Genomic DNA, 24,899 nt, shown 5'->3' with positions numbered 1-24,899 from the left:
TGGCCTCGAATATTAGTGAGCACAAAGGAACTGTGACTATCATGGAGGGCAGTTTGTAATTTCAGCGGTAGAACAAACTCTGATTGAGGCAAGGGGGTGATAGGGGGGGAGGGGGATGATGGAGGAGGTGGCCGTTTCGATCTTGTAGGCCTAGGTGGACTATTCAGGATGGTAACATTAGTTTCTTGCTAGTAATCATGCATCATCGGGGAATTATGTGGCCATAGGTCACCGAATGAGAAATCCATCCCCTCGTCATCATTGAGGGGGCCAAAGTAATCTGGCATGTCTTCATCCTTGTCGAGAAGAAAGTCAGAAGGGGAAGGCATGCTGTGCGATTGAAACTGAGGCTGCTGCATGTACTCCTCACGGTAGCCCATCTGATAGGGCTGAGGGACGTGACCGAATCCATATTGACTGCCAGTTTGAGTAAAGTAAGGAGGAGCTTTGGAGTGAGGAGGACGAGTGCCAGAAGGAGGATGAGTGCCGGAAGGGGAGTAATTCCTGGGAGGAGGATGAGTGCCAGAAGGGGAATAATCCCCAGGAGGATGATGAGCACCAGAAGGAGAATGAGCGCTGGAAGGAGGATAATAATCCCCAGCAGGAGGATAAGCGCCAGAAGGAGGAAGAGTGCCAGGGGCATAGCCATACTGAGCGCTTCCAGAATTCGGGCCATTAGAGTATGAACTTCCAGCTGAATGAGATATTGAGAAAAAATTGGCGGTGTGGTCCATTCCTGGGTGTGATGAAACTGTTTTGAGGGACAATGCCGGATTGCCCCTCAAAATGATAACGAGATCATCGTACCATGGAAATTCTTTGAGTACTTGCGCTGTGAAATTTCTCAGTTAGACAATCATAAATATAAAAGGGACACATACCACATAAATTCTGAGCGGTGTTTTTGTCCTGCAGCATGACACCAGCACCAGTGGCATGTAATCAATCGTGGCATTCACAATATTTCTTTTTGAGACTGTATATAGATGTTAGTACATAAGGGAAGGACTAGTGGGTAAACTTACGCCTGGATGTGATTGTTGGTAGAGTCACGGAATTTAACCAGTGCACTTAGATAGTGGTCTGCATAGTCACTGTCATCTTTAAAGACATGCTTGGCAATAATAGCACAGATTGAGAGCTTGTCTTTGGCTGAGGGGCAGCCATCATCAGGGTGCAATTGTTTGACTTTGGAGGGGAATAATACCTGACAATCAGCTGAGTGGTTGTGGAGGTAGTCAATGATGTTCTAGGTACGGAAGGAGGCAGATAACCATTGTATCTGAAACTTGGGCTGATCTGAGGTGTTAGTACTTTGCAAACCTCGAGACTTGCCACCCCTTCCATGAGTAACAGGCCCTGGCATTTGGTCCATGGAGGTTCTGTCTCGTTGAAAGGGCATCTGCAGTGCTATGAGTCTTGCAGAATGACGAGGACGTCATGGTTGAGTGGCAGGCATAACTTTCAAAGTCTGCTATGATGCTGAGTGTGCTGCATATCCAAGTGGCTGTTCTTGTAGTCCTTACCTGAGTTTTGTCAAACTTTAACCAAGAGTTAGCAAGCTTTGGTGATGTTTTAATTGCTACTCTGAGTGCCACTATTGGGCAATGTTCACAAATGAGGTTGGTGAAAACCTACACTTCATGATCCAGATATCAGGGTTGGTCATTAATTGACCCCATTTGCGCACATTTCTCAGATAACAGAAAATGTGCACAAATGAGGTTGCTACTGATGTGTGATTTCCACCAACCCTGTTTGCGCACATTTTCCAATATGTGAGAAATGTGCACACACAGGGTTGGTGGAAACTATCACTTTATGAGCAACCTCATTTGTGCACATTTCTCAGATATTAGAAAGTGTAGTTTTCCACCAACCCTGTTTGTGCACATTTCTCACATATTAGAAAATGTGCAGAGATGAGGTTGGTGAAAACTACACTTCATTAGCAACCTCATTTGCGCACATTTCTCAGATATCGGAAAATGTGCGCACATGGGATTGGTGAAAATCACACTTTCTAATATCTGAGAAATGTGCACAAACAGGGTTGGTCGATATCACACTTCATTAGCAACCTCATTTGTGCACATTTCTCACATATCGGAAAATGTGGGGAGATGAGGTTGGTGGAAATCACACATCAGTAGCAACCTCATGTGTGCACATTTCTCAGATATCGGAAAATGTGCACAAACAGGGTTGGTCGAAATCACACTTTATGAGCAACCCCATTTGCGCACATTTCTCACATATCGGAAAATGTGCACAAACAGGGTTGGTCGAAATCACACTTCATTAGCAACCTCATTTGTGCACATTTCTCACATATCGGAAAATGTGCGCAAATGGGGTTGCTAATGAAGTGTGATTTCGACCAACCCTGTTTGTGCACATTTCTCACATATAGGAAAATGTGCACAAATGAGGTCCAAGATGTTGAAAATGTGCAGAATTGATGACTTGAGGTAGCCATAACCATGCCTTAACCCATACTGATTTAACAAAATGTCCTTAGAATCACCGGCATCGATATCTCTGGGGACAGCACGTTACTGGCAGGAGGACATCCAGGAAATGGACACTCTGGGGCCAAAATCTGCGGCAGACTCTGGGGCCAAAATCTGCGGCAGACTCTGGGGCCAAAGTCTGGGGCTCTGTTTGTTTCAATCGGAGTTTCAACATCATGGCCGTCAGCCACATCGATGCGATCTCTGTCAGCCACCACCACAGCCACCCCGCCATTACCACACCGACGTGATCTCTGTCACTCACCACTATGTCAATATCAGCCATGATGCCACCTGACCTGGATATCAGCAAGCTGTTGACCTCACTCCAAGGGCATCCAACACTCGCCCATATCTCATTTGTTGACCTTGCGAGTTTCATGCGCCGTGCTAACTTACTAAAGGACGATATCCTCCAGCCACAGCCACATAATGTCTCCATCATGCATCCCCCTGATGTTCTCTCGCAGAGTACAATACTGACTCATTCGACTGGTAACGTGATCCAATGGAAAGACCTCGCTGGTGGCCGCTGAGTCTATCCTTGGACAGGGGCAATGATTGAATTTGTTTAATTAAATTTTCCACTTTTTTCACGGTTATGCATACTACCTCGGTGGTCCACTCCTGCAACGCCGCACTGCATGCCACCGATTTCGGGTAGAAAAAACTTCTAAAAACCCTTAGCGACTGAGCCTTTCATGTTTCACTGACAATCTCAGCACACCTTTTATTTGTCTAGACATCAGTGAGATATTTCAGTCGTGTCCATGTCAGGTACGTCCACGGATCCCCGAATACAACCTTGTGATACTTGACCAGGAAGTACTTGAACGTGCTTTTCAGAACCGGGAATTACTACTAATCCATTGGAGGATGATGAACACCTTCATCAACGAGAAGACATCCCAAGACGCCTCAAGCCGAGATGCAGTCATACACGAAAGGGGTAGATAGATTGCGAATTTTCAGGCGAGATGAGGCAAATGAATTCAGACTCCAAAGTCAAGTTACTGGTGCGGCAGCCGAGCAAGATGGATTGTCCGTTGGTAGGTGCAATAGGTGTATAGTTACAACTGAGTATGAAACGAAAAGGTTGTAATTTCAAGTACAATAAGGTAGCCATTAGTCCAGCTAAGGCTCGAGATGAATATCAACTTCAAGATGATTGTTTCCTAGTTCTAACTTCAAAGCGTCGGCCTTTCGTTCGACAGTCGCGCGCAAACAGCCTTCGAGGGAATGGAGGCACTAAGTAGCTCGTTGACTATTTTTGAAGAGCCCCGCTCGTGGTTGTTTGACGATTATCAACTCCTTAATGCCCAATTGGACACGTGGATCGATTCCTTTGGTCCGTAGGACCATGTTATGCTCTATGGAATAATCCAAGAGCGCACTGATGCGAGCTATACAAATGGTGAAAAGGAAATCAAACGCAATAACAACCAATGCTTACTGTTCATGTAAGTAGGGAACGCGGACCTCCTCCGCCTGATCCAGACAAGCATTTTAAAATATGCCGCTTTGTACGGCACATTTTCCTCTGAACAAATCACGAGCAGGGTCGCGCCAATGCTACAATTGACAGTGGCATATGCAATCTTTATTACCTAGGGCATCAGTGGAAGAGCCTGCTAGAATTGAAATCATATTTACCTCCGTAAGAGAGATGATCTGCACGGAAATATTATCATCAGTTGACTATAAGAGATGATTAATAACAGAGACAGGACCTTGTGGGCATAGTGGCGAATTTGCCGGTCTTCCGCATCACTAAACTTCATAATCTCAGTCATGGCGTCCAGATAATGGTCCAGAGACTCAAGACGAGTAGCCAGTCTTCTAAAGACTCCCCAACGATAGAGATTAGGGACGTTGTTAGGCATGAGGATTAATAGTAGAAAGTAGGTGAGTATATGGAGAGATGCAAAGTGATGGAGAGAAGAGAGACACTGCCAACACGAAATATATAGTGAGCTACGGTGGATTCCATGGACTCTGGCAGTGGAACGTCTTTGTGGCATCATTGTCCTTCGTTGGCACATTTACTTCACTCCGGAGTCTCAGCACCATCAGTCACAGTTCCTAAAATGGGAAACACAAAATGTGGAAGGTGTGGACGGCGAGACATTGATTGCGAGCCACAAGATGCGTAAACCAGAGATGTAATAAGGATCCACCTGTTTGAAGGGGCTCCAAGATTTTACCACGTTCGAACGCGTGGCTTGGATGCGGGTGTAGGTGGGTACGATCGATTTGAAAGGGTGTCATACAATCACTTCATGAGTTCATAGTCCTTCCACAAGTTCGGGAGAATGAGAGACGTCTGCTTCCTCGTCGCGTTCGCGTTGCCCTGTTGGTATGTACGCCTTCGCAACATGACTCCACGAACCCCACTTGAGACCTTTCGTAAGAAAATCAAAGGAGATGCGAAGGTGTTTGAGTTACTGCAAGCATTCGTGTATCACCAAGTATTTCGATAACATGGAGCATACATCGAGAAACTCAGTGGTACAACATGCTTGGCATGAGGAATGTTCCATCAGCCACGCTGCAGTAGCCTGCGAAATGCTTCTGTGCTTATCAACGATGTCAGCGCTAAGAATGTGGCACATACGAGTTTACATCTCAACTTGAGGCCGTAGGTGATGCCGCCGTCTGTAGTTCCTTGTGCTTCGAAGTTGACAGATATTGTTCGTAGTTCATAAGGTTTGTGACCGTCGCTGAGCATTGAGTAGTTCGATACGGGAGGACTGAATGTCAATGCGTTACAGGTTATGGTGGGACGAAGTAAACTGGGCGCACCATGCACCATGGTCAAGTGACAAGGAACCTGTTTTCAAAAGTCTCGCGCAAAATTGTACATCTGTTGTCTTATCTTAGATTACATTTAATTGATTCTGTCTTTCAGAAGCATGCGAGCCATTTCTTACCAGCATTGCGTCCGGCCTTTTGCCATGATCTCCTGTAAGAGACGTCCGAGCGCGTTCTGTCTTTTTTCTCCGTAGATTACAGGAAGGTGGACGCCGAAGATCCCAAACAGCGTCTTCTTGCAACGTGGTGACACGCGTTGATGCCCATTGCGGTTTCTCTTGGGCATTTCTCATCACCGGGCGGAAGGCGACGAGCGCCCGCGCATTTATGCCAGTTGAACGTTCCAACTCCTGCGTGATAGCGACAGACTCCCTGTGGTTGCGGGAGCGGTCGTCGAGATATAGGGTCCAATCCGCTTGGCTGTAGAGAGCAATTTTAGGAGCGAGGAACTCCTGAACGGTCCATCATTGCATGTTCCAAATGCTATTTGCGAGCGCGCCAGATTCCGACGAAGGAGGAACATCTGATAGGTAGACGACGGTGAGCGCTGAGTAGTGATACTAGATGAACATGGAGTTGACTGATTCTTGGAGTTCGATGATGTTATACTGGTCGATGCAGCACGTATCGCTGCACGCCCAGCGATACCTTGCGTCGCGAGCGACTTTGCAGAACTTCTGCAACTTCACAACGGATCCAAGTCGTATATGTCCCTGCCTTGAATGTCATGCAGTAGCGGCTCCTTGGTTTCCCACCTGTGGGATAACATGACCCAATCGAAGTACTTCGCGACCGCTTCTTTGATGGGCTCCGCTCGGAGGGGCCCATGCATTACTGATGGAAACAAAAGCTCTTTGTACTCTGTACTCTCCGTGAAGCCGTTGATCTGTGCATTTCGATCACATATATTCCCAGTGATGGTGTTGATTAGACGAAGTGGAGCGTTTTCCAGTTGAGCGTGCATGGCTCGTCGAATAGTATCTTCTACTTCAAATGGACTGACGTATTGCTGGCGTAGCTCTGCGAAGAATGTAAGTCATCTTCAAGTCGGCGCTCGAGTTGTTTGGGGCTTACGTCGTATCCGTGAGCCGAATGCATTGTCCAACTTGAAGAGCATTATCTTGAAGGCCTCGAACGCATCATCATGTGTTGTGCTCCATGAAGAGCTGCATGGTTCAGTTCGTACCAGAGATAAGACGAAGGGTTGAGTTCAATGACCTACGAACATCATCACAAATATTAAAACAACGACGGATATCGTCCTCACCTTGTTTGCGTCCTCAGGGCCTCCAAGACGAGCCTCGCGAGGCGTGAAGGTGAATTCCTTTTCATGGACAGACTATCACATAAAAGGGAAGTTTCGGCACAACGAGTGGACCTAGTTAATTTAAGATAGACCTCCGAGAATCTATATGCAGGTTTCGAACCAACTCCAAGGGAAACAGATTTTGACTCTGGACAATCGTGTAACGTTCAGTGGCCGCGTCGCGCTCGAGGTTCCGAGCCGTGTTCTCGGCAAGCGCAGCAAGGTCCTACGTCCAGATCGCAGGGGTGTAAATGTCACCTCGTGAGATTGCGGTCTCTTGATAGTCCGACGTGATATAGACACGCAGGACTGGAGTGGACTATGACGTGACTTGACTGCCATCTCTGCGTTTTATACTGTGACCCATGAGCGCTCTGAAGGAGACATAGAGGAAAGGTGACATACCCAACATCGTTGAAGTAGAGTGCGGGCGCGGGCATCAAGTCTCCTCTCCTTTGTTCATAAAGCTTGGAGGTGGACAATACGCTCACGGACCTAGAACATTATGCGGACGGCCTAATGGTCCATTAGACCACTTCACCGAGTTCCATTTTTTTCGTCCCATTCCTTCCACATTTTATTACAGCAGTTACCAACAATAATGAGATTCGTCATTTTTTTTTCACGCGCGTCCGAATTTGGAAAACCGCCTATTTCAGATGTATCTAGTCTCCCTATCGCAAAACTACCATCATCTAGATATCTTATGCACAAGGCATGTCGCAAACACCTTCCGAAGATAGTATTGTCATGCTGGAGTCCGAGGATGAACACGATCAGCTCCTCTCCGATAGTCTGCACACTGCTTCGGAACCTTCTGAGTGTCTGCTACGTTGGTGCTATGAGTTGGCATAGTACTTATCCAAGATATGAGCTGCCATGAATTTTACATTTATCAACGAGTTTGCACCCAATGACTCGGAGGAGCTTGTAGTCGACAATCCACGGCCGACGAAGGCTGCCAACAGGCTCCAGATAGGTTGTAAGCGAAAGGCCAATGTTCCTTCAACAGGTGAAGACGAAGGTGACCAGGTACAAGTTCCAAACAGCAAATCCAAGGGTGCGAAGGCGAAAAAAGCTAAGACAGGCCGAGGATCACGCAATAAACTGGCCGTCTTTGAATCCGATGACGAGGACCATCAACCGCAGTCCTTGTCTGTGCGAGCTTATCTCCACCTAAATGCTGATGTCGTGTGTCAAAGCCAGCCATGTCACAACTTCGTCGAGGTAGAGGTCTGATTCTTCAGCAAACAAGGCCTCACAGGCCGTCATGAGAGCACGGGTGAGGATATGAAGCTGCTGGCCACGTATTGGCGAAGGGGGATGGTTGACAGCACCATACTCTGCAAAAATTGCTTCCCAGTGGTAAATGCTAGCGCGGGAGACTCCCAGAGCATCGCGAATATCCTTGGTTTCCCAGCCTGTGTTCCAGAGGTTTAGCGCACATTCTTTGAGATCAGCACTGATTTTACGATTGCCCATGGCTAGAATATGTTGTTATCACGATGAACGACAAGAATAAGACATAACAGCTGTAAGACATCTTTACCTCATCTTGTAGCCCTTGAAAATCAGAACCTCCCGCGAGAAATCCCGGTTCCTTAATGTTGTGTAATGGTTGAGTAATTGTTGACTTCAGGTACCGTGTCAATCTTAATTTCTCACAACCACTGCACCTCCTTCTTCCATTTTTTCTTTCCTCACCACGATCCCCGGAGGACCTGACACATCCTGGGCTGCGAAAGTCGCAGCCCACGATGCTCCCGCACCAAGAATTTTGTCAAACGGATCAGTATTTCCCGAGGTATACCCTCAACACTGACTTAGGGTGGCTCAGGGGGCGAGGGGGATGTAATCCCATCATATCTTTTTTCAATTTCACCAACTGACCTCAACCTTTTGTCATCCTACTCTACAGATATACAGCTCGCTCCCGCTTCATTCCGTTCATCTCCCGGGTCAAAACTGCTGGAGCTATGCACCAAAACTTCACTCTGGCTGGCTTAGGGAGGGAGGAGGAGGTAATCCACCCATAACTTTTTTTCGTTATACTTTCTGACCTCGACATTTTGTCATCCTACTCTACAGTCTTACAGCTAGCTCCCGCGCTATCTACTTCGTCTCCCGGCTCAAAACTGCCCCAGCTATACTTGAAATTCGCACTCTGGGTGACTTAGGAGGGGAGGAGGAGGTAATCCACCCTTAACTTTGCTTCATCGCACTTTCTGACCTCGACCCTCTGTGATCCTACTCTCCAGTCTCGCAGCTGGCTCCCGCGCCATCTACTTCGTCTCCCGGCTCAAAACTGCCCGAGCTAGACCTGAAATTCGCACCCTGGGTGGCTTAGGAGGGGAGGAGGAGGTAATCCCATCACCACTTTTTTCCATTGCACCAGCTGACCTAAATATTTTGTCATAATATTCTACACACTAATAGCTAGCTCCCGCTCCAATTTGTTTGTCTCCCGGCTCAAAATTGATCGAGCTATACCTGAAAAGATCACCCTAGGTGGATTAGGAGGGGAGGAGCAAGTCATTCAGCTATATCTTTTTTCCGCTGCACTGGCTGACCTCAAACAATTTTCATTCTACTCTACGTATTTACAGCTCGCTCCCGCACTAGTTTGTTTATCTCCCGGCTCCATAGTGCTCGACTTACACCATCTGTTCCACTCGAAGCTCAGTGCCGTCACAACTTGTCACGCCACACTCACTCCCACTTCAAACTTTGTCGAGCACTTCAACATCGAGTTCTCATACGAGGTGCTTGGTCCGAACTTGTAGCTCGGTGTGTGTCACTTCTCGACTTATCTTCTTTGATTCAATTCTTCATGTTTGCAGACTGTCTTCAAACTTTGTCTTCGAACTTTGTCTTAGGAGGACCTCCGCATTCCTGCGCTACTGTCTATCAAATAATCAATGAAGACCCTTTCTAAGGCACTCGTCTCTTGCAATAATGTTCCTTTTGTTTCCCGTATCGAGACTCGTCAAAATATGCCCTCCTTCCCCAACTCGCACCTCTGTCTAGCAACATTCTCACTGCATTGACTTATGATACCCTTCGTTGTGCACACAATTGTATATAGCTCAAAATCAATATATTTGTTTTGATAACAACTACATGGCACTCAGAGACACAGACGGCAATAAGAAATGTATGGTAGCGAGAGACGAGGCGAGAGCATATAGCGAGGGAGGTGACGAGAGAGGGAAACACGCGAAACAAAGTGCAGCTTGGTGAAGCTAGCGCGGCGAGTCGAAAGAGATGATGACCTAGGATGAAAGGACGTACAGTAAACACGACAGAAAAAGACTACGAACCATTCAAAAGCAAGCCTTCCATTCAAATATAGACCTGTTCTCCCCACCCTCCTCTCGTGGCCCACTCCCGCTGTTAATGTTCAGAGCGAGTAGGTCCGTCTCGAGTTTCTCACATAGGGCATGTTGCTTGGCGAGTTTTGCATGCGTGTCTGCGAGTTCGTTCATCCTGTATGAAGTCTCAGCGTCTGGTGTTCACTTCGAAGATCTTGAACATAGCTACTTACAGTTAACCAATAAAATCGTCGACGAGGCCTTCATACGTGAGTTGGTTCAGAAGGAGTGTGATCATATCAACGGCGCGAGCCATAATGATGAGTGAGTCAAACGTGCAGAGGTGTTTGACGAGGGAGAAGGTTGATCAAGTAGCGATATCGCAAGAAGGGTTGCCAGCCGCTGTATAGAATGAATTAATGTGGAGATATGCAGGAGTATGGAGGCGCTTACCGAAGCATAGTCTCCCTTTCCTGATATGCGGGGGAAGCGTCCATACATCTTCTGCAACGAGATGAGTGCTAATGCAGAGTTGTATAAAGAAATACCTTCAGAAGTGCGACATCTGTAACCAGCAAGATGAAAGCACCGTAATGATGCGGAAAGAAGGGAGTGGAGGATGGCAAGCAGTACAGCCGACCCTGACGCTTGAAGTCGCGCAGACTCTGCAGAGCGGCGAGCAGCAATTGTTTTCTTGCATTGTCGTGAAGTTACTGGAGAGTTAGGGCAATAAGAGCGAACACGTGCTGCGGGAGGCTGAGATTTGGTTTGGAGACCCGCCGAATTACGGCGTGAAACGCTAAGACGGTTCGGACGAGAAGGAACGAGACAAGATTGAAGAGCAATGTGGTAGTACTCGAGTTCGAGATAAACAATGGACAGTGCTTGGACGGTGCGGTGGTTACTGGTCAGTGGTAAGTATCAGCATAAGGAAAACGGAACAGTCACGTGGTTCGATTTAGTAAGCAACAGACTTACATTGGCGTCTCTGAAGTATGTCTCTGAAGTATACACCAGCTCACAGTGTGCAGCATTCCAGTTACTGACGGATACAACAGAGATATGAGCTACCTATCTAGTGAGTTATTTTGAAAGCAGTTGACGCGTTGCACTGACCTTGACTTCAGCGTCACCGAAAATGGATTCGCTATCAAGGATGAGCATTCGAAGTCGATTGAGGAAGCGTTGCAGGACAACGATCGTATGAACTACTTCAAGAGTATCACCGCTTCTATCAAGGCTGCTGTGCTTGAGCATGGAGTCGACGTCAGAGCTTATTTCCCGTGGAGGTATGTGTGATTATCATTTGTAATCGAATTTCCTAATCGCCTTCCTTCCTGCATACACCAGAGGCCGACGTCACGATCCTGGAAAGAAGAGAAAGACCACGAAACGGAGAACGGTCAACCACGCGTGCCTCTGTTGTTGACGCAAGCATATGACTTGCGACGAAGGCAGACCCTGCCAACGCTGGTGAGCACCCACGTATATCATGATTATTTATTCTTATGCTGAGATCGTTTTGCGCAGAGCCTATCTATGGCTCGTCCATGCCTCCTCCAGCGACAGCCGCATGGCCAATGAGTGCTCCGTCAAGCGCATATCTCTATCAGCCCGAAACGTTGGGCTACGAATTTTCAGTCCTCACGTATGTCATTTTATGTTCACTCCGTTATGCGCCCCACTCAGTTATTTCAGTGGCTTCTTGGAAACCCTAGACGAGGGGTCTTTCTTCACCACATCTCCAGCAGTGACACCCTCCCTCATGCCTACGCCCACATTCTCTCAGCCTACTTCCTGGATCTCAAATGCTGCTTCTGCTGCTGAAGCGACATCAAATCCTCCAGCACATCCCCCTGAGGCACCCGCTGAAGAGCCTGCACCCCTACTTCTACCGTCTGCTACCAAGGCAGAAATTTTTTTGTTGACTGCTGCAGATCAGGAGTCAGGCACTCGCGATGAACGACTGAGCCGTGTTATTCGGAGCAAACACGAGGCGGGGCTGCTCAAACCGGATGATTATGTCAAGGGCTATGCACGACTGTCAAGGTGGATGGATCGCAAGTACGTCAATATGTCTTCTTGTTGAGACAATGATTTGACACTTGTTTATTCCAAGTGTCTCTCGACCATTGAAGCAGCAAATTCTGCAACCGTTGTCGGTGCTGCGACCCAAATTCCGAGTGAGTGAGGATCTTTTATGGTATTTACTAACGTTGCTGATCACACATAGGCTGTTGCGCAATCCTTACGCGATATCGTGAGCTTGAGTCCTTACTGATGCAGTTTTGGGATTGACCATGTTACAAGGACCTCGTATTCATAGAAGAGGCTTTCGAGCGATTACTTCTTGATTACGACCGTGTCTTCTCAGCCATAGGCGTCCCAGCGTGTCTCTGGCGCCGAACGGGTGAGATATATAAAGGAAACCGCGAGTTTTCAGAACTCGTGGGTGTCGATGGGTACATGATGTGAGACGTAAGCTGCCTCGATGTGACTATGATTATTTGCAAGGATTTATGTCTTCTATGCAGGGCCGCCTCTGTATCTACGAGCTTATGGCAGAAGGGTCAGCAGTCAATTATTGGGAGGTGAGTCTCGTTTATCGTAACACGCTTCGACTTTTCACCTCGTATGCTAGAAATACGGCCATGTTGCATTTGACTCTTCCCAAACATACCTCGACCTTGACATCCCCGTCAATATTTTTCAGCATGCCCTAGACTTGCGTCCCACTGGTCATCCGGACCGACCCATCACCCAGCTCCATCTTGCCATGGCTCTGCTCCCTCGCTTCGTGAAACGGGGATTTCAAATGGATGCTGACGAGGCTGAAGAGTTGCTGAACGAAGTCCTCGATGCTGCCACGCCAACAGCCACATTTACAGATCAGTTTTGCTTGCAATCGAAACATCCACCCTGCATCTGGCTGGACGCACTGCTGCAGCTGATCTTGGGCAGGAGCGCCCTGTGGCATCCATACTTCCGTTGTCGTCAGATCAACTCACCCATCAAGCAGAGCGGTGTTTGCCAGATTCACGATATCCCAAAGATTGACATAGATATCACGAAGCTGACGCCACTTTTGCATGAAGTAATATCAAAACAGGTGCGCAACCAGCTTTCCTTCATCTGCGGTAGCTCATCAACCGCGTTCCTCTTAAGCTACAATTATCTTGGGTAAAATCGCGCTACTCACGTGATTATTGCACACAGCGTCACACACTGGGAAAGTAAGTCGTAGTCCAGTTCATTGCTCCTCAAAATTGACATTCTGGCTCTTCCTCCTCCATCAAGGCCCCAAGACGCGGTTCTGGTTTGATACTTGGGAATTCCGAGTTTGGTTACTTACGCCTCCAACTTCGGTTCCTACACCTCTTCCAGCGGTTGGCCCACCCGTGAACCCACACCTCCAGCTGCTACAGATGCTCCTTCAAAAGCACTGTGCGCACTGCAGCATCTGCAGCATCTCGTTCACAGGCTTCAGCACCTCCAGCACCTCCATCGCAAGATTCTCGTGCACCACCGACTCCCCCTGTACCATCAACTCTTCCTGCACCTACTCTCCCTGCACAGACACCTGGCCCTGCAACAACTACAGGTTACTTTGACCTTTCAGTTCCTCGCGCATCGTCTCCGCTGGATGAGCATGTAGATGCAGTCAGCTGTTGAACATATCAAGTAGCTCCCATTTATCTTCTCCCTCAATCCACTGCCTGCGGTTCGACCGCGACATCGACAGCGCCACCACATTCGGATACGGTCCCTAGTATGTCAACATTTTTCTTCCTCTGTCAATGTCGACTGAAACTTTCCTCGCAGTGACTCGCCAAGATATGGATCACACCAAAAACCTCGTACTTGATCTCCTAGGCTGGGGCGTATCTCCCGAATACCTGGTCAAGGCTGGTGTATCGGCTGGTGTATTATACAGGGTGTTTACTGATATCAATTTCCATCTTCCAACAAACCTTGTTCTCCCTCCCACTCGGCCCTTGACGCCTTCTGGTATACGATATGAATTGCATGAATTTCAATCGACTGACTTTGCCTTGGCTCGCTTAACCTTTGTGTGCGTCGTGGCTACTGGTATGTTTCATTATTGTTACCGCTGCCATCATGCAATGACGTGTTTTACAGCGAGTTTCCAGATCGAAGGATCTGCTAATGTCGATGGACGCGGAAAGTCTATCTGGGACGACTTCTCCAAGCAACCTGGAAAGACAATGGACGGCATCTCCAGCAGTGACACCCTCCCTCATGCCTACGCCCACATTCTCTCAGGCTATTCCCTATATCTCAAGTCCTGCCTCTGCTACTGAAGCGACATCGAATCCTCCAGCACATCCTCCTAGTGCACCCACTGAAGAGCTTGTACACGTTTCAGGGACAAGGTGTGTTTCTAATCTATTGTTTCGTTGTTGGGGTGCTGATCAGGTTGCGCTCAAGTTTGCCATCCACCTCTGTGCTAACTCGACGCTTCTTCGGATCGTGGACCGGTTCCACGACGATATTTTCTCAGACCTAAATTCGCCGACCAGTTTGAACAAGGTTTGGACCCTTCATTCACGTCTATTTCGCTACTAAACTGGTATTGCAGGGTATTGCCTTGCCTTAGATCCTGGAAGTGTATTCCGCTGTACTCTGCTACCCTTGTAAGTTTTGTGTTTTGATCTTTGGTGTGATTAGCTGATGTGCGTCCTCTAGCTTGGTCAGTTATTCACGTCTTGTCGTGTACTCTTTTGGATTCCAACACGCCTTTAACGAGACATGGAGGCGAGTGACAATGTCTTCCTTGACACGGTCGGTACTTACCTTACCTGGCAAAAAGATCAAATCCCTTGACTACACCTTCCCCGACGACAGGTCAATCCTCCTCCTACCATCCGAACGTGTCGTGTCCTCTTCCATACGCGCATCAAAGCTCGGTCGCCGAAACGGCGTGGTAGCAAACTGCGTCTCCGATTAGCGCTAGCCTCACGAAGACGAAGATACGGCAACTGGTGCTTACCAGCATGCGGCTATTGTGCATGAAGCAGAAGGAGGGCGGTCAAGTGAGTTTGAAGAGCGAGGTCGGTCTAGGCTTGTCAGGGGCGGGAGATAAGGGCAAGGAGTGAGAGAAGCCAAGGGAAGGGAAGGAGAAGGAGCGAGACGCAGCCAAGGACGGACGAAATGTGATCGAGAGCGCAGAGCCGAAAGGCGAGCGAGAGTTTGTTTTCTTGACAGTCAGTTGTTTTCCTCCACTCCTGCTCTGGTGTTTATACTGCTAATGCTTATATTCTTGTAATGCACGCTGTGCAGTCTACGAAATACAACATCATTTCCGAAACATAGCAATTTCACAACTTCTAAGTCAGCCCCTCGTACAACAAATTTTGTGCTAAAACGAGTGCATGCACGAGTGACTGAAAGAAAGAAAATCACGGCAAATGCTGCTGTGTGCGACCGAACCCAAATGACCTCGCAATATACAATCATGCCGGGAGCCGCTGCTGCTGCAATCTTTTCTCCATTCGACGCACACCAATGTCCGCGCCCAAAGTCTATGTGCGGCTCTTTTGTTCTGCAGACTTTGAATGTTCATTAGTAAAGTAGTGTTTCAAGTTCAACGGGTACCTACATATCTAGTACTTTCGCTGAGCGCTGCTCGCAATTCATTAATTTCTGTTTGCATTCGGTCTCGTTCCGCTTGTCCTTGTGCCGCAAGTTGTGCGAGACCTTGCTCCAGTCGGTCTCGTTCCGCTTGTCCTTGTGCGAGACCTTGCTCCATACCGGACGTGTAGAGCTGAAAAAAAATGATGTATCACCATCAAGTGAGGGCGGTGACAGAAGAGTTACTACTACCTGTCGCTCTTTAGCTTCATCTGCCTTTCTCTTTAGTTCCTCCTCTTCATTCTCTATATTCCTCCATCTCACACCGTAATCTCTGCACACAGCCTCCACGCTATCAGCCTTCCGGATAGCAAGCCCACAGTAGTGAGCGCGCTGGTCAATGGGAGTGTTGTGCGTTTCGATGCAATCCGGGAAGAGCTTTTTCAAAGTCTCCCACACGGTGAATGCAAACCAGTAACACTGGTTCTGGTATAGGTGGTAGTTCGGTGCTTGTTCATTCACCACAGACAAGAGGATTGATATCTGCGCTGCCGACGGACATGCCAGAGGAGGGAAGTCAAGCGTATGAAGTTGGGTAAACGGAGTGTAGGCGTCCGCAAGGTACTGCGGAAATGTCGAACCCTGGCTAGAAGTATATACAGCATCTTGGGCAGCAGTTTCAGAAGCTGAAGGGTAGATTAAATTGGACTTATGGATGAGTTTTGACGAGGAATTGTCGCTGGGGTCCTGCTTAGGAACACGTTCTATGACCACAGTAGCAACTGCGGACTCAGAATTCCAATGACGAAAATGCAAGAGTAGAAACTCGTGCTGTTTGTAACGGTTGCATTTACAATATGTGGCCCGTTTGAGCCTACATTGTAGGGAAAGATGGGTAGACATGAGCAGTGTCTGCCATGCTGCCACATCGGTACGGCTCTCCACCAAAACGAAAAGCCCAGGAACGTCAGTAGGAGAATCTGACATGAATGGACGAAGAAGTGTGGCGAAGAAAGCTTGAAGGCTGAAACGAGTTTTTAAGTCTTGCTTCATGACGAGTTGACAAGGGTTGTCTGCTGAACAGGTGTCTGGATGCACGGCAGTTTCATTCTATGTATAGTGTGGATTGCTGATAAGTACTGAAGTACTGACGTCGATGATACCGAATGGAGAAAGACGGCAATGTGTTCAGCCCCCATCTTTTGTCATCATGGGTACTTCACCGCATCCACTCGTTAGGCATGGGGTATGTCGTCAACTACATGACATATTTCAAGTTTTGACAACAATACACTAGGCGGTTATGCATTCATCACGAATATGATTCCTCTGTCCATTCTCACCGGCCATCGACGTGGAGTGTTCTCCGAGTCTGCATGCTCTGACAGCGCTATTTGGCGAATCGACTCTCGTTGACCTACAGTCTTGGTTGGAAAGGCAGCTGATTTGCACTTACATTTGCTTACATTGGATGTTCCCCGATTCGAGGCGCGTTGAATTGATTTTGTCTCTGTATGCGTCACACCGTTGGAGTCCAATGGTACTAGTGCTAGTGACTGGGCCAATTCCCTGTCGGTTTGGGGTTTAAGCTGGGTGAGGAGCTAAAGGGACCTAAATTCATTAAATTCACGAAATACATCGACCAAATACTGGAGCGTCCGAGCTTGAATCAAACCTACGATAAAGTGCGTATTTTCCCGCTACCGTGGTAGTAAGTCAAAATGACTTATTGCTATACTGCGTTTAGAAGGGTGTGATCACATACTTCAAGGCGTTTTTGGTGCGCGCGCAGTGAACATATACCTATACTTGATAAAAGATAGTTAGTTTTGTACGCCAAAGCTTACTCGCTGTTAGAAATTTGCAGTACATCCAGGTGAATAATAGACAAATTATACAATTAACAATCGGCAAGAAAAGCTGTGCGACAATGACGATAAAGATACATTGAAAACTTACATGAGCATACAAACTAGTCGTCCATCTCATCTCCGCTCTCATCATCGCTGTCGCTGTCCTCGCCCTCTGCAACATCAATAGGATCCAAACTCAGATCATGATCTGCGCCAATGTACGCATCACAGATGACATAGAGTTTCAAAGCGTGGGTGCCTTTCGGTAGCGTGAACTCCAATTTCACCGAGAGATTCTTGGTGACGGTGACGCGCTTGATTGATAGCAGCTGTTTTGTGCTCGGTTCCCTAACCACAAGCCACCAGTTTGCTATCTTTTTGGTCGGGTAGAAAGGTGCGACAACAGTCTGATCATCAGGATCCTCTTCACTCCATCGTGGGCAAGATTAACCTGCATGGTGATGGGTGCACCAGCAGTATATTCTCCCTTGTCAAGCTTGAAGGACACGTCAAGGGTCGGGTATGAGTTGACGAATGTCGCTACATTGCGCCTAGAAATGTTGTTAGAAACAGTTGAAATGGATACGTAGGCATCGGTGCTGGTACGTGCGCAGGATTTGCTACAACATGGAGATCCGTTCAATCATGAGATGTGAATCGGAAGCGATATAACACATACGCCTCCATTGCGCCCATGCGGGCAGATTTGGCTTTGGAGGTTCGATCGCAGGAACGGAGCCGGAGCAGGAAGACTCTTGGGAGCCGGCTTTTCTCGTCTTTGTGGTTTGTGGACGACCCTCCAGGCTGGGCGGGCGGGGCCGGTTAAGCCTTCTTCTGGAGGAGGCGAAGCTGCAGGGGGTGGGGGCGGAGGTGGCTCCTGAGGCTACAAGACATCAGAGTTTGGTGATGCCCCAAGATCTCATAGCACTCACAGGTGGCCCCCAATCAGGAGAATATTCACCTCCTGCACCATGTTTGGATTTAACGGCCATAAGCTCAGCAATTTCGCTTTTCGCGTTGGCAATCAGCTGCGCATATTGAACAGATAAAGGCGGATACGTACAATTGAAGCTGCCTGCGCTCATCCCTAAGCTTTCCTACCTCTGCCAGCAAGATGCGAACTTCGCTCGCAAGGGCTTTGCTAAAATCGTTGAGGTATCTGGTGTGGCCCATCCATGAGTCTTCTAGCGTCCTGCCCGCGCAAAAACTATAGTGATCTCACTTGGGAGGAGCGCCGTTGTTGTAGGGATTTGGGCCGCCTTTATTGGAGGACATACTTTGAAAGTCTGCGGTGATGGGTTGAATGGGGACTGGGATTATGGCTTTCTGACAAACGTGCCGGTGCGCGTGGACTGGAAGCAATAATCCTGGGACACACGAGGCAATTATAGTAACCGCCTGAAAAAGTAACAGCTTGCAGTGTGCACAAGGCCTGGGCCTGCAGGTCGGATGTACTGACCAAACACTAGGACTCTAAACCAGTACTATACTATTCAGCAGTATCACGACTGATTCAGAGTTCAACGCTCACCAATGACTGCAAGCCTATTAAAAACTTTTGACCTGAGGAGATTTCTAATTACTTGTAAGCGGCGTACCATGCATACTTATGTAAATTTGGACTTGACAGGTCTCTACAGCACTCACAGACTCGGCCTTTCCATTCAATTGGATTCACGACGTTATACGTATATTCGTCATGTATCTAGTTGCATTCTTTGCTGCTAGTCCGCCGACCATCAAGGCCCAGGGTGGTAGCAGTTTCAGCAGCGGGGAATTTCTGCATCAACCCAGTCGTCGAGATAAACATGATGGTACGTCTCACTTCAACTCTGATCAGATCTACCAACTAAGCAGTGCGTCAGGGATATGCATTCTTACCACAAACTGACACAGGCCTCCACATGCGCAATGCAACCGCGCTTTTATCATCGCGGACGCTTCTTACCCGTCTGAACGTGTTCTCTTCATTAACTCTGGTGCGTCATTCATACCCAATTTATATACTCCAACTCAAACGTAACCACAACAGACATTGGTGACACCGGCATCCAACGAACCATTCTCACTCTCTTGAATCGCTCTATGGAGACCTCTACATGTCCACCAACACTGCGCTAGTCGGAACTCATGTCCGTCTTCCTGCAGGTCATTCCCCTCAGATACGTGAACGCAACCGCAGCCGCCATCATCTTCGGTGCCCTCAAAGCCATCGCAGACGTGCGCAACTCACTCATACCCAGTACACATACTTCCACCTGGCATTCCTGCATCCAGTGACTCCAACCTGGTGCGTGTTTTGTGTGTGTTGTAGACTTCGGCAAGGGAGCAAAGTTGCCAAAACCGCTTATTATTACAATGAGTCGGATATTCTTAGCGAGTCTTACTTATGTTTCCTTCCGTCGCTGTGAGATTATGGCGGTCAGAAAGACTCGTACTTGTTTGGGACAAGTGATATTCAGCTCGCCGAACTCAAGCGCAAAATTCCCTCGTTTGGTACGAAGGAGGTCAATTCTACCAAGGGGGAGTAACGAAGAAACCCTACATCAAACCAATCCTACCACTGGACTCAAGATACGTACCAGAGAACGTGAGCAGTGATCCAGGACCTCCGATTGTCGTTGTCAAGGCATCCAGTATCCGACCTGAGGTTCGCATTAGCCCCTTCAATGCAGTCACGGAACGTTGAAGGGTATGTACATCGATTATCAGGTCATATCTTTGACCGCAAGCCTCCCGGAAATATGATTTGTTGCAGCATTGACTTCCAGCGCTGTGCTTTCAGTAGGCACCATAGAATTCAACACACTAGCTAGCTTCACTCATCTTTGATCTGTTCAGGGAAAATCCGGGATTAGTATTCGAGCCTACATTCGACGCGGGCTAAATCTTAAAGACTTCCGCTTCATCGACGATGTCAGTATCAGCGGAATTATCGGAGCTTCTGAATGTCTCCTCTCGACATCATCACCCACAATGACTAACCTGACACCCAAAGTGCACCACTCTATTACAGAGCCACGTGCTGCATCCCTCGCCTCTCAAGCCAATAACAACAGCTGTCATGTCAAGGAGTTCGACACGCTGGTGCGCTCTTCTCGAAATGCAGAGACGACCTTGCAGGCGCTTGCGGTATCATGTTTGATGAGCGAAGATTCTTACTCTCGTTCATATCTTCGTTTATTCCCGGCTTCCTTCAAGGTACAAGTTATAATGCACATGTGTTGATCTGGACTACTTGCTAACTGTCGCAATAGAGCTTGGTTTAGTTTCGTAAACAATTGTCAATCTGACTCATGTGTTACTTATCGGAATCCTAAGGTTTCTCACTCCCGAGTCAAAGCTGCGTTTCGACGCAGCCTGTTTTCGTTTTTCGTTTTCAATTGTCCAGCAAAAGCGGCAAGGGCGTCGGACTCCAAAACTCGGTGCGAGCCGAGCCGCTAAAGGACGTCACCGTCTTCCTAAATGGTAACCCTTGTCACACACCTAAACCTCATTTTCTAACTTATCTAGCATTCCTGGTCCTACTTAATATTAAATAATTCTTGCACGATTCTCCATTCACGCACTTCCACTGATATTATGGCACGCAAGGCCAAGAATGGCTCCGGTGGACAGAAAGTAGTGGTCTCTTCTTTCCCAAAACACTGGTGGAGTTGGTGGTTCGGGAGGCACGATGAATTCTCCGCAACTGATGGTGGACTCGGATGGATCAGATGAGAGTGATGCTGCAAAGAAGCAGCAACGCGTCCGAGCTCCAGGCAAAAGGAAAATACACGAAGATCTTGATCCCAAAGACAACCTGTCCCAGCTAGCATGTACTCGCCCCTCAAACATGCCGTCTCATCTTTCGTTAGGCGCGCCGGTCACACACAGGACTGCCAAGGATCTCACTCCCACATTCCTGAGGGATGCCAAGTTGGAGGTTAGCAAGCCCGGCTTCATTCGGTGGTTCATCGCTACATGCCCTCGTGAAGTAAGGTTTTATTGCTATTTAGGCATGATGCTGGCGCTAATTTTCATCTTAGTGCAGCGCGTGTGCAAGAAAGGTGGTGGCTTGTGGGCACCCGCCTGTGGCAGACGTCACCCAGCGCAACTTTAAATGTAGAGCTTGCCGCAATGAACGTGGTGGAATATGTAGCTGGCTCCAAGATCTCTTAGAGGTATACATACGTGAGGCATACCAGCTAGATGTTGGAGAGGCGCGTGTATTGGCATCCTCAAAGTCAAACGATCCACAAGGTACTTTAAGCAGCTACTACCAAACTTGGCTTGCAGAACCTACTGGACGCTGCTCTGACGATGAGTCACGAGAGCGATTGAAGACCCGCGTGACATCCATTTCCTGGGATCGCTCACGCAAGAGGAAGATGGATAGCAGGGTTAGCTCCGCACAGTATGACCTCCTGCACCAGGCACCTGCACAACGCCCCTCGCCGCAATTGCCTTTGCCTGAGTCACAGCCTAAGCCACAGAAACGTGTCAAGCTGATAGTGCACCCTCCACGGGAAACAGCTACCTCCGGTTCAGGCGTCCTCACCACCACCATCCCCGGCCAAGGGTCCCTCGACACCTGCACCTGTCAAAATTTCAGGTGGGTCGAAGCTCCCACCTGACCAAACCTCTCTACCACCATCACCCCCACCCCTGGCCCGCAGTCCCTCGACACCTGCATCTATCCAAATTTCTCTAGGTGGGTCGCGCCTTCTGCCCATAATCCCTGACAGACTCTTTGCAGGGCACCCTCCACCCCTTTCAGCTTCACCGCCCATTTCTTCAGGCCTACGTCAGCCCCTAAGCCTTGCAGTCACCCCTACTCTAGTGCCTGCAAATTTTTCCCCACCTACAACTGCACTCGCAGCTATCACCACATTGGAGATTCACAGTAATGCCCCACAATATCATAGCCCTGCTCAGGCAGACGACCGGCATGCCACATCCCAACACCACCCAGGTGATAATCTCCCAAACACCGCCCCCAACAACTTTAACGCAGGCACCAATGAGGCATTCGCCGGTGCAGATCCCCGTCCCCCCTCCTGCAATATTGTCAGACTCAAGTCCGATATGGCTACCTTGTCAGATGGGCTAGCAAAGCTTGCCGTGGAGGATCTATCCTTGCAGGCAGATTTCTCCAATCGTCAGGAGGCCGAATCGTACCTGTTGAAAATGTTGCGGGGCTCGCTGCAGGTGTGCGACTTCCTCAGAAAAATTGTGGACCAACAAGATTCTAGACATGTTGCAGTCACCAGAAGCCTGGAGGATAGGATCTGCTCGCTGGCACTGGAAAATGGGCAGCTGAAAAAGGGGGTTGCCGCCCAATGTTTGGAACAAAAGATCTGCCTATTAGAGGTAGAGAATGACCAACTGCGAGGCAGGCTCGTCCGCCAAGATCAGGAGCTAGAGGATGGGAGGCTGCAGGGGAGGACCGTCAAGGGCCTAGAACCAAAGATCCGCCAGCTAGAGGCAGAGACAGATCAATTACGAGAGAAGATTGACCATCAAGAGCAAGTAATTGCGACCATGAGCGCTCGCACACAACTCGCAGACTGTGTGCTACGGCTAACCTCGCAGCAAGATCTACCTGCTCCTGCCGACACCCAGGCGGACACCAACTTGAGGGGCTTGGTCTCCATGATCCATGCGCGGCTGGACGGTATTCAACCTACCCCTGCGAGACAGCGACTCAGGGGTTTGGGTAAAGGTGACGGCGAGTCGGATTCTAAGGGAATAGGGCAGTCATAACCTCAAGTAGTGCTTAGTAGAACTGGTGACTGGCCCATCTATGAGGCAAGCCGTCGACAGACGGACTGGTAAAACTGGGTTTGAATTTGGATGAAGAACGGATTCTCAGGATAACGTGACCTCTAGCAAATGAAAAAACTAGGCTTTTTCAACAAGTATTGTAGAATACGAAAATAAACGATGAAATTTTCACTATTGACGCGACGTGATGCGTCCTCATGCTGCAAAATCAATGGACCAGCAATCAGTGATCACGGGTACAGGGAACCCACGTTGCATCACTTGATGCCCTGGATCGTTTCGCGTACCATCTTATCAAAGAACGCCTTCCCACCGACTATTTTCAGACACTCTGTTCAGACACTCTGTGATTCTGACCGAACGCACGCATTACGCGCGTGAAGTTTGATTGTGTATGCATTGACGGCGACAGCTATTGTTCCACGACAATTCCAGCTCGAGGCTGTTCTCGCGACATCGAACGGTCAAGACACTATTATAACTGCAGGCATGGGCAGTGGAAAAACATTATGTATCATAATTCCTATCCTACTCCGCCCTGGCACCATTAGTATGACTATTTGGCATCACAGTGACAGTGACAGAATCTGTCCCACGGAGAGCCTCCTTTACTGCGTCCATTCCACTGCGAAATTAATGGCAGTGGCAAAATTTTTGCACCCCTGGTGACCAAAAAGGAGATACATAGAACAACACGTCCTGGACGCTCGCAGGCATTTATAAACTTTTCAGACAACATTGGCGACACCAGTTAGCTTGCCATGTCACATAAATGCTATTGTTAACCGAAGGATCAGCAACGATCTCGAAGATTGTGCACTTCGACTGTGGAATCACGGATGGGAATCGGAGGATATCTGTGAAGCATTTGGTGTCAGTGAAAGAAGCTGCTACCGCTGGCGACGGATCTTTGGGGAGTGTGGTACTGTCACGAAGCCCCCTTCTACACTCACAGGACGTACTCGAACAATCATGCGAGCCCTGCCAATGGCTGTCAAAGATCTCTACTCCGATCTTTTCCTTGACTGTACATGGCTGGCACTTCAGCACAATATCATTCTCAGCACTTCCATCCTATCACGCAAACTCAAGGATTCTGGGCTCGCTCGAAAAATCCTTCAAAAACTTGCTTCCGAACGTGATGAGGTCTGTCGAGAGGAATTCAAAGCTGGCCTTCGCAATGACTTTATCGGGGATGACTTTGAATTCATTGTCATCGACGAAACGAACACGAATGACCGGACATATGCACGGCATTGTGGATGAGCACCGAGTGGAAATCGTGCACAACTTACAGGTGTTTCCGTTTGAGGCGATCGTTGCTCGTTGTGTGCTGCTATGACCGTGCAAGGATACATTACTGCTCAAGTAGTCGAAGGCTCGTTTGATGCGCAGGAGTTCTATGACTTCACAGCCGAGGGTGTGTTAACTATGTGTCCATTCTGTGCCTGTTTAGCTTTGAAGATACAAAATTTTCTAGTTTCCACACGTGAATCCCTTCCCTGCAGAGCGTTCCATTACTGTTCTCGACAATTGCCGGGTTCATCATGATGAAAACCTCGGTGACCTTGTCGAAAGTGCTGGTTTGGTTTTTTATCTGTTCTTTCCCTGGTAAAGCTAACATTGGACAGGTTGTCTCATACTCTACCTCCCTCCATACTCACCTGATCTGACTCCAATCGAGGAGTCATTCAGCACCCGTAAGTTATGGATAATTCATATGTATTCTCCGCATCTGATCCATTGT

At 48.3% G+C, this 24,899-nt stretch overlaps 9 protein-coding genes across 9 annotated transcripts; 4 read left to right on the top strand and 5 right to left on the bottom strand.

Annotated features, from left to right (window-relative positions):
• Positions 1 to 188: 188 nt before the first annotated feature.
• Positions 189 to 918, bottom strand: DFJ58DRAFT_729148 (uncharacterized protein; the record flags this gene model as incomplete). Its single annotated transcript, XM_041385704.1, has 2 exons — positions 189 to 832; positions 882 to 918. 2 exons carry the CDS (start codon positions 916 to 918, stop codon positions 189 to 191), a joined length of 681 nt encoding a protein of 226 aa, XP_041242887.1.
• Positions 919 to 3,761: 2,843 nt separating this feature from the next.
• Positions 3,762 to 4,396, bottom strand: DFJ58DRAFT_842350 (uncharacterized protein; the record flags this gene model as incomplete). The annotated part of the gene is made up of 4 exons (XM_041392821.1): positions 3,762 to 3,916; positions 3,967 to 4,120; positions 4,167 to 4,184; positions 4,244 to 4,396. 4 exons carry the CDS (start codon positions 4,394 to 4,396, stop codon positions 3,762 to 3,764), a joined length of 480 nt encoding a protein of 159 aa, XP_041242886.1.
• A 3,410-nt stretch (positions 4,397 to 7,806) lies between these two features.
• DFJ58DRAFT_661838 (uncharacterized protein) lies at positions 7,807 to 8,121 on the bottom strand (the record flags this gene model as incomplete). The annotated part of the gene is made up of 1 exon (XM_041382253.1): positions 7,807 to 8,121. A coding segment is annotated over one exon (315 nt), but the record flags the coding sequence as incomplete, so codon positions are not given.
• Positions 8,122 to 10,815: 2,694 nt separating this feature from the next.
• DFJ58DRAFT_729144 (uncharacterized protein) lies at positions 10,816 to 14,910 on the top strand (the record flags this gene model as incomplete). The annotated part of the gene is made up of 21 exons (XM_041385703.1): positions 10,816 to 10,848; positions 10,908 to 10,934; positions 11,000 to 11,019; positions 11,069 to 11,230; positions 11,292 to 11,343; positions 11,396 to 11,414; positions 11,472 to 11,589; positions 11,640 to 12,005; positions 12,061 to 12,124; positions 12,175 to 12,201; positions 12,252 to 12,393; positions 12,456 to 12,532; positions 12,583 to 13,121; positions 13,158 to 13,174; positions 13,239 to 13,385; positions 13,429 to 13,608; positions 13,684 to 13,710; positions 13,764 to 14,030; positions 14,086 to 14,481; positions 14,542 to 14,596; positions 14,649 to 14,910. The coding sequence occupies 21 exons, from the start codon at positions 10,816 to 10,818 to the stop codon at positions 14,908 to 14,910; spliced, it is 2,997 nt and encodes a 998-aa protein (XP_041242884.1).
• Positions 14,911 to 15,226: 316 nt separating this feature from the next.
• DFJ58DRAFT_431110 (uncharacterized protein) lies at positions 15,227 to 16,640 on the bottom strand. The gene is made up of 3 exons (XM_041380371.1): positions 15,786 to 16,640; positions 15,562 to 15,726; positions 15,227 to 15,511 (listed from the first exon to the last, which is right to left on the bottom strand). Exons 1-3 carry the CDS (start codon positions 16,584 to 16,586, stop codon positions 15,485 to 15,487), a joined length of 993 nt encoding a protein of 330 aa, XP_041242883.1. The 5' UTR covers positions 16,587 to 16,640; the 3' UTR covers positions 15,227 to 15,484.
• Positions 16,641 to 17,656: 1,016 nt separating this feature from the next.
• DFJ58DRAFT_793310 (uncharacterized protein) lies at positions 17,657 to 19,121 on the bottom strand. The gene is made up of 6 exons (XM_041390399.1): positions 19,017 to 19,121; positions 18,609 to 18,949; positions 18,450 to 18,545; positions 18,319 to 18,394; positions 18,066 to 18,269; positions 17,657 to 18,006 (listed from the first exon to the last, which is right to left on the bottom strand). Exons 2-6 carry the CDS (start codon positions 18,659 to 18,661, stop codon positions 17,950 to 17,952), a joined length of 486 nt encoding a protein of 161 aa, XP_041242882.1. The 5' UTR covers positions 18,662 to 18,949; positions 19,017 to 19,121; the 3' UTR covers positions 17,657 to 17,949.
• On the top strand, positions 19,086 to 19,507 carry DFJ58DRAFT_842346 (uncharacterized protein; the record flags this gene model as incomplete). The annotated part of the gene is made up of 4 exons (XM_041392820.1): positions 19,086 to 19,200; positions 19,227 to 19,242; positions 19,283 to 19,365; positions 19,419 to 19,507. The coding sequence occupies 4 exons, from the start codon at positions 19,086 to 19,088 to the stop codon at positions 19,505 to 19,507; spliced, it is 303 nt and encodes a 100-aa protein (XP_041242881.1).
• Positions 19,508 to 20,810: 1,303 nt separating this feature from the next.
• Positions 20,811 to 23,131, top strand: DFJ58DRAFT_914641 (uncharacterized protein; the record flags this gene model as incomplete). The annotated part of the gene is made up of 4 exons (XM_041395399.1): positions 20,811 to 20,854; positions 20,900 to 21,362; positions 21,415 to 21,980; positions 22,114 to 23,131. Exons 2-4 carry the CDS (start codon positions 21,063 to 21,065, stop codon positions 23,129 to 23,131), a joined length of 1,884 nt encoding a protein of 627 aa, XP_041242880.1. The 5' UTR covers positions 20,811 to 20,854; positions 20,900 to 21,062.
• A 798-nt stretch (positions 23,132 to 23,929) lies between these two features.
• Positions 23,930 to 24,767, top strand: DFJ58DRAFT_661854 (uncharacterized protein; the record flags this gene model as incomplete). Its single annotated transcript, XM_041382257.1, has 3 exons — positions 23,930 to 24,410; positions 24,465 to 24,574; positions 24,633 to 24,767. Coding segments are annotated over 3 exons (726 nt in total), but the record flags the coding sequence as incomplete, so codon positions are not given.
• Positions 24,768 to 24,899: the final 132 nt, after the last annotated feature.

Source organism: Suillus subalutaceus, assembly GCF_016647625.1.
Source record: "Suillus subalutaceus strain FC151 chromosome Unknown DFJ58scaffold_68, whole genome shotgun sequence".
Taxonomy (NCBI): Eukaryota; Fungi; Basidiomycota; class Agaricomycetes; order Boletales; family Suillaceae; genus Suillus; species Suillus subalutaceus.
This window is presented reverse-complemented; position numbering and strand designations above follow the sequence as displayed.

Coding starts and splice junctions, on each gene's coding strand:
- DFJ58DRAFT_431110 (XM_041380371.1), bottom strand. CDS start 16,586: ATGAAGCAAGACTTAAAAACTCGTTTCAGCCTTCAAGCTTTCTTCGCC. Junction 15,727..15,785: donor ATGAAGCTAAAGAGCGACAG/GTAGTAGTAACT, acceptor ATTTTTTTTCAG/CTCTACACGTCCGGTATGGA. Junction 15,512..15,561: donor TCAGCGAAAGTACTAGATAT/GTAGGTACCCGT, acceptor GAACATTCAAAG/TCTGCAGAACAAAAGAGCCG.
- DFJ58DRAFT_793310 (XM_041390399.1), bottom strand. CDS start 18,661: ATGTCCTCCAATAAAGGCGGCCCAAATCCCTACAACAACGGCGCTCCT. Junction 18,395..18,449: donor GAGCGCAGGCAGCTTCAATT/GTACGTATCCGC, acceptor CAACGCGAAAAG/CGAAATTGCTGAGCTTATGG. Junction 18,270..18,318: donor CTCCTGATTGGGGGCCACCT/GTGAGTGCTATG, acceptor GATGTCTTGTAG/CCTCAGGAGCCACCTCCGCC.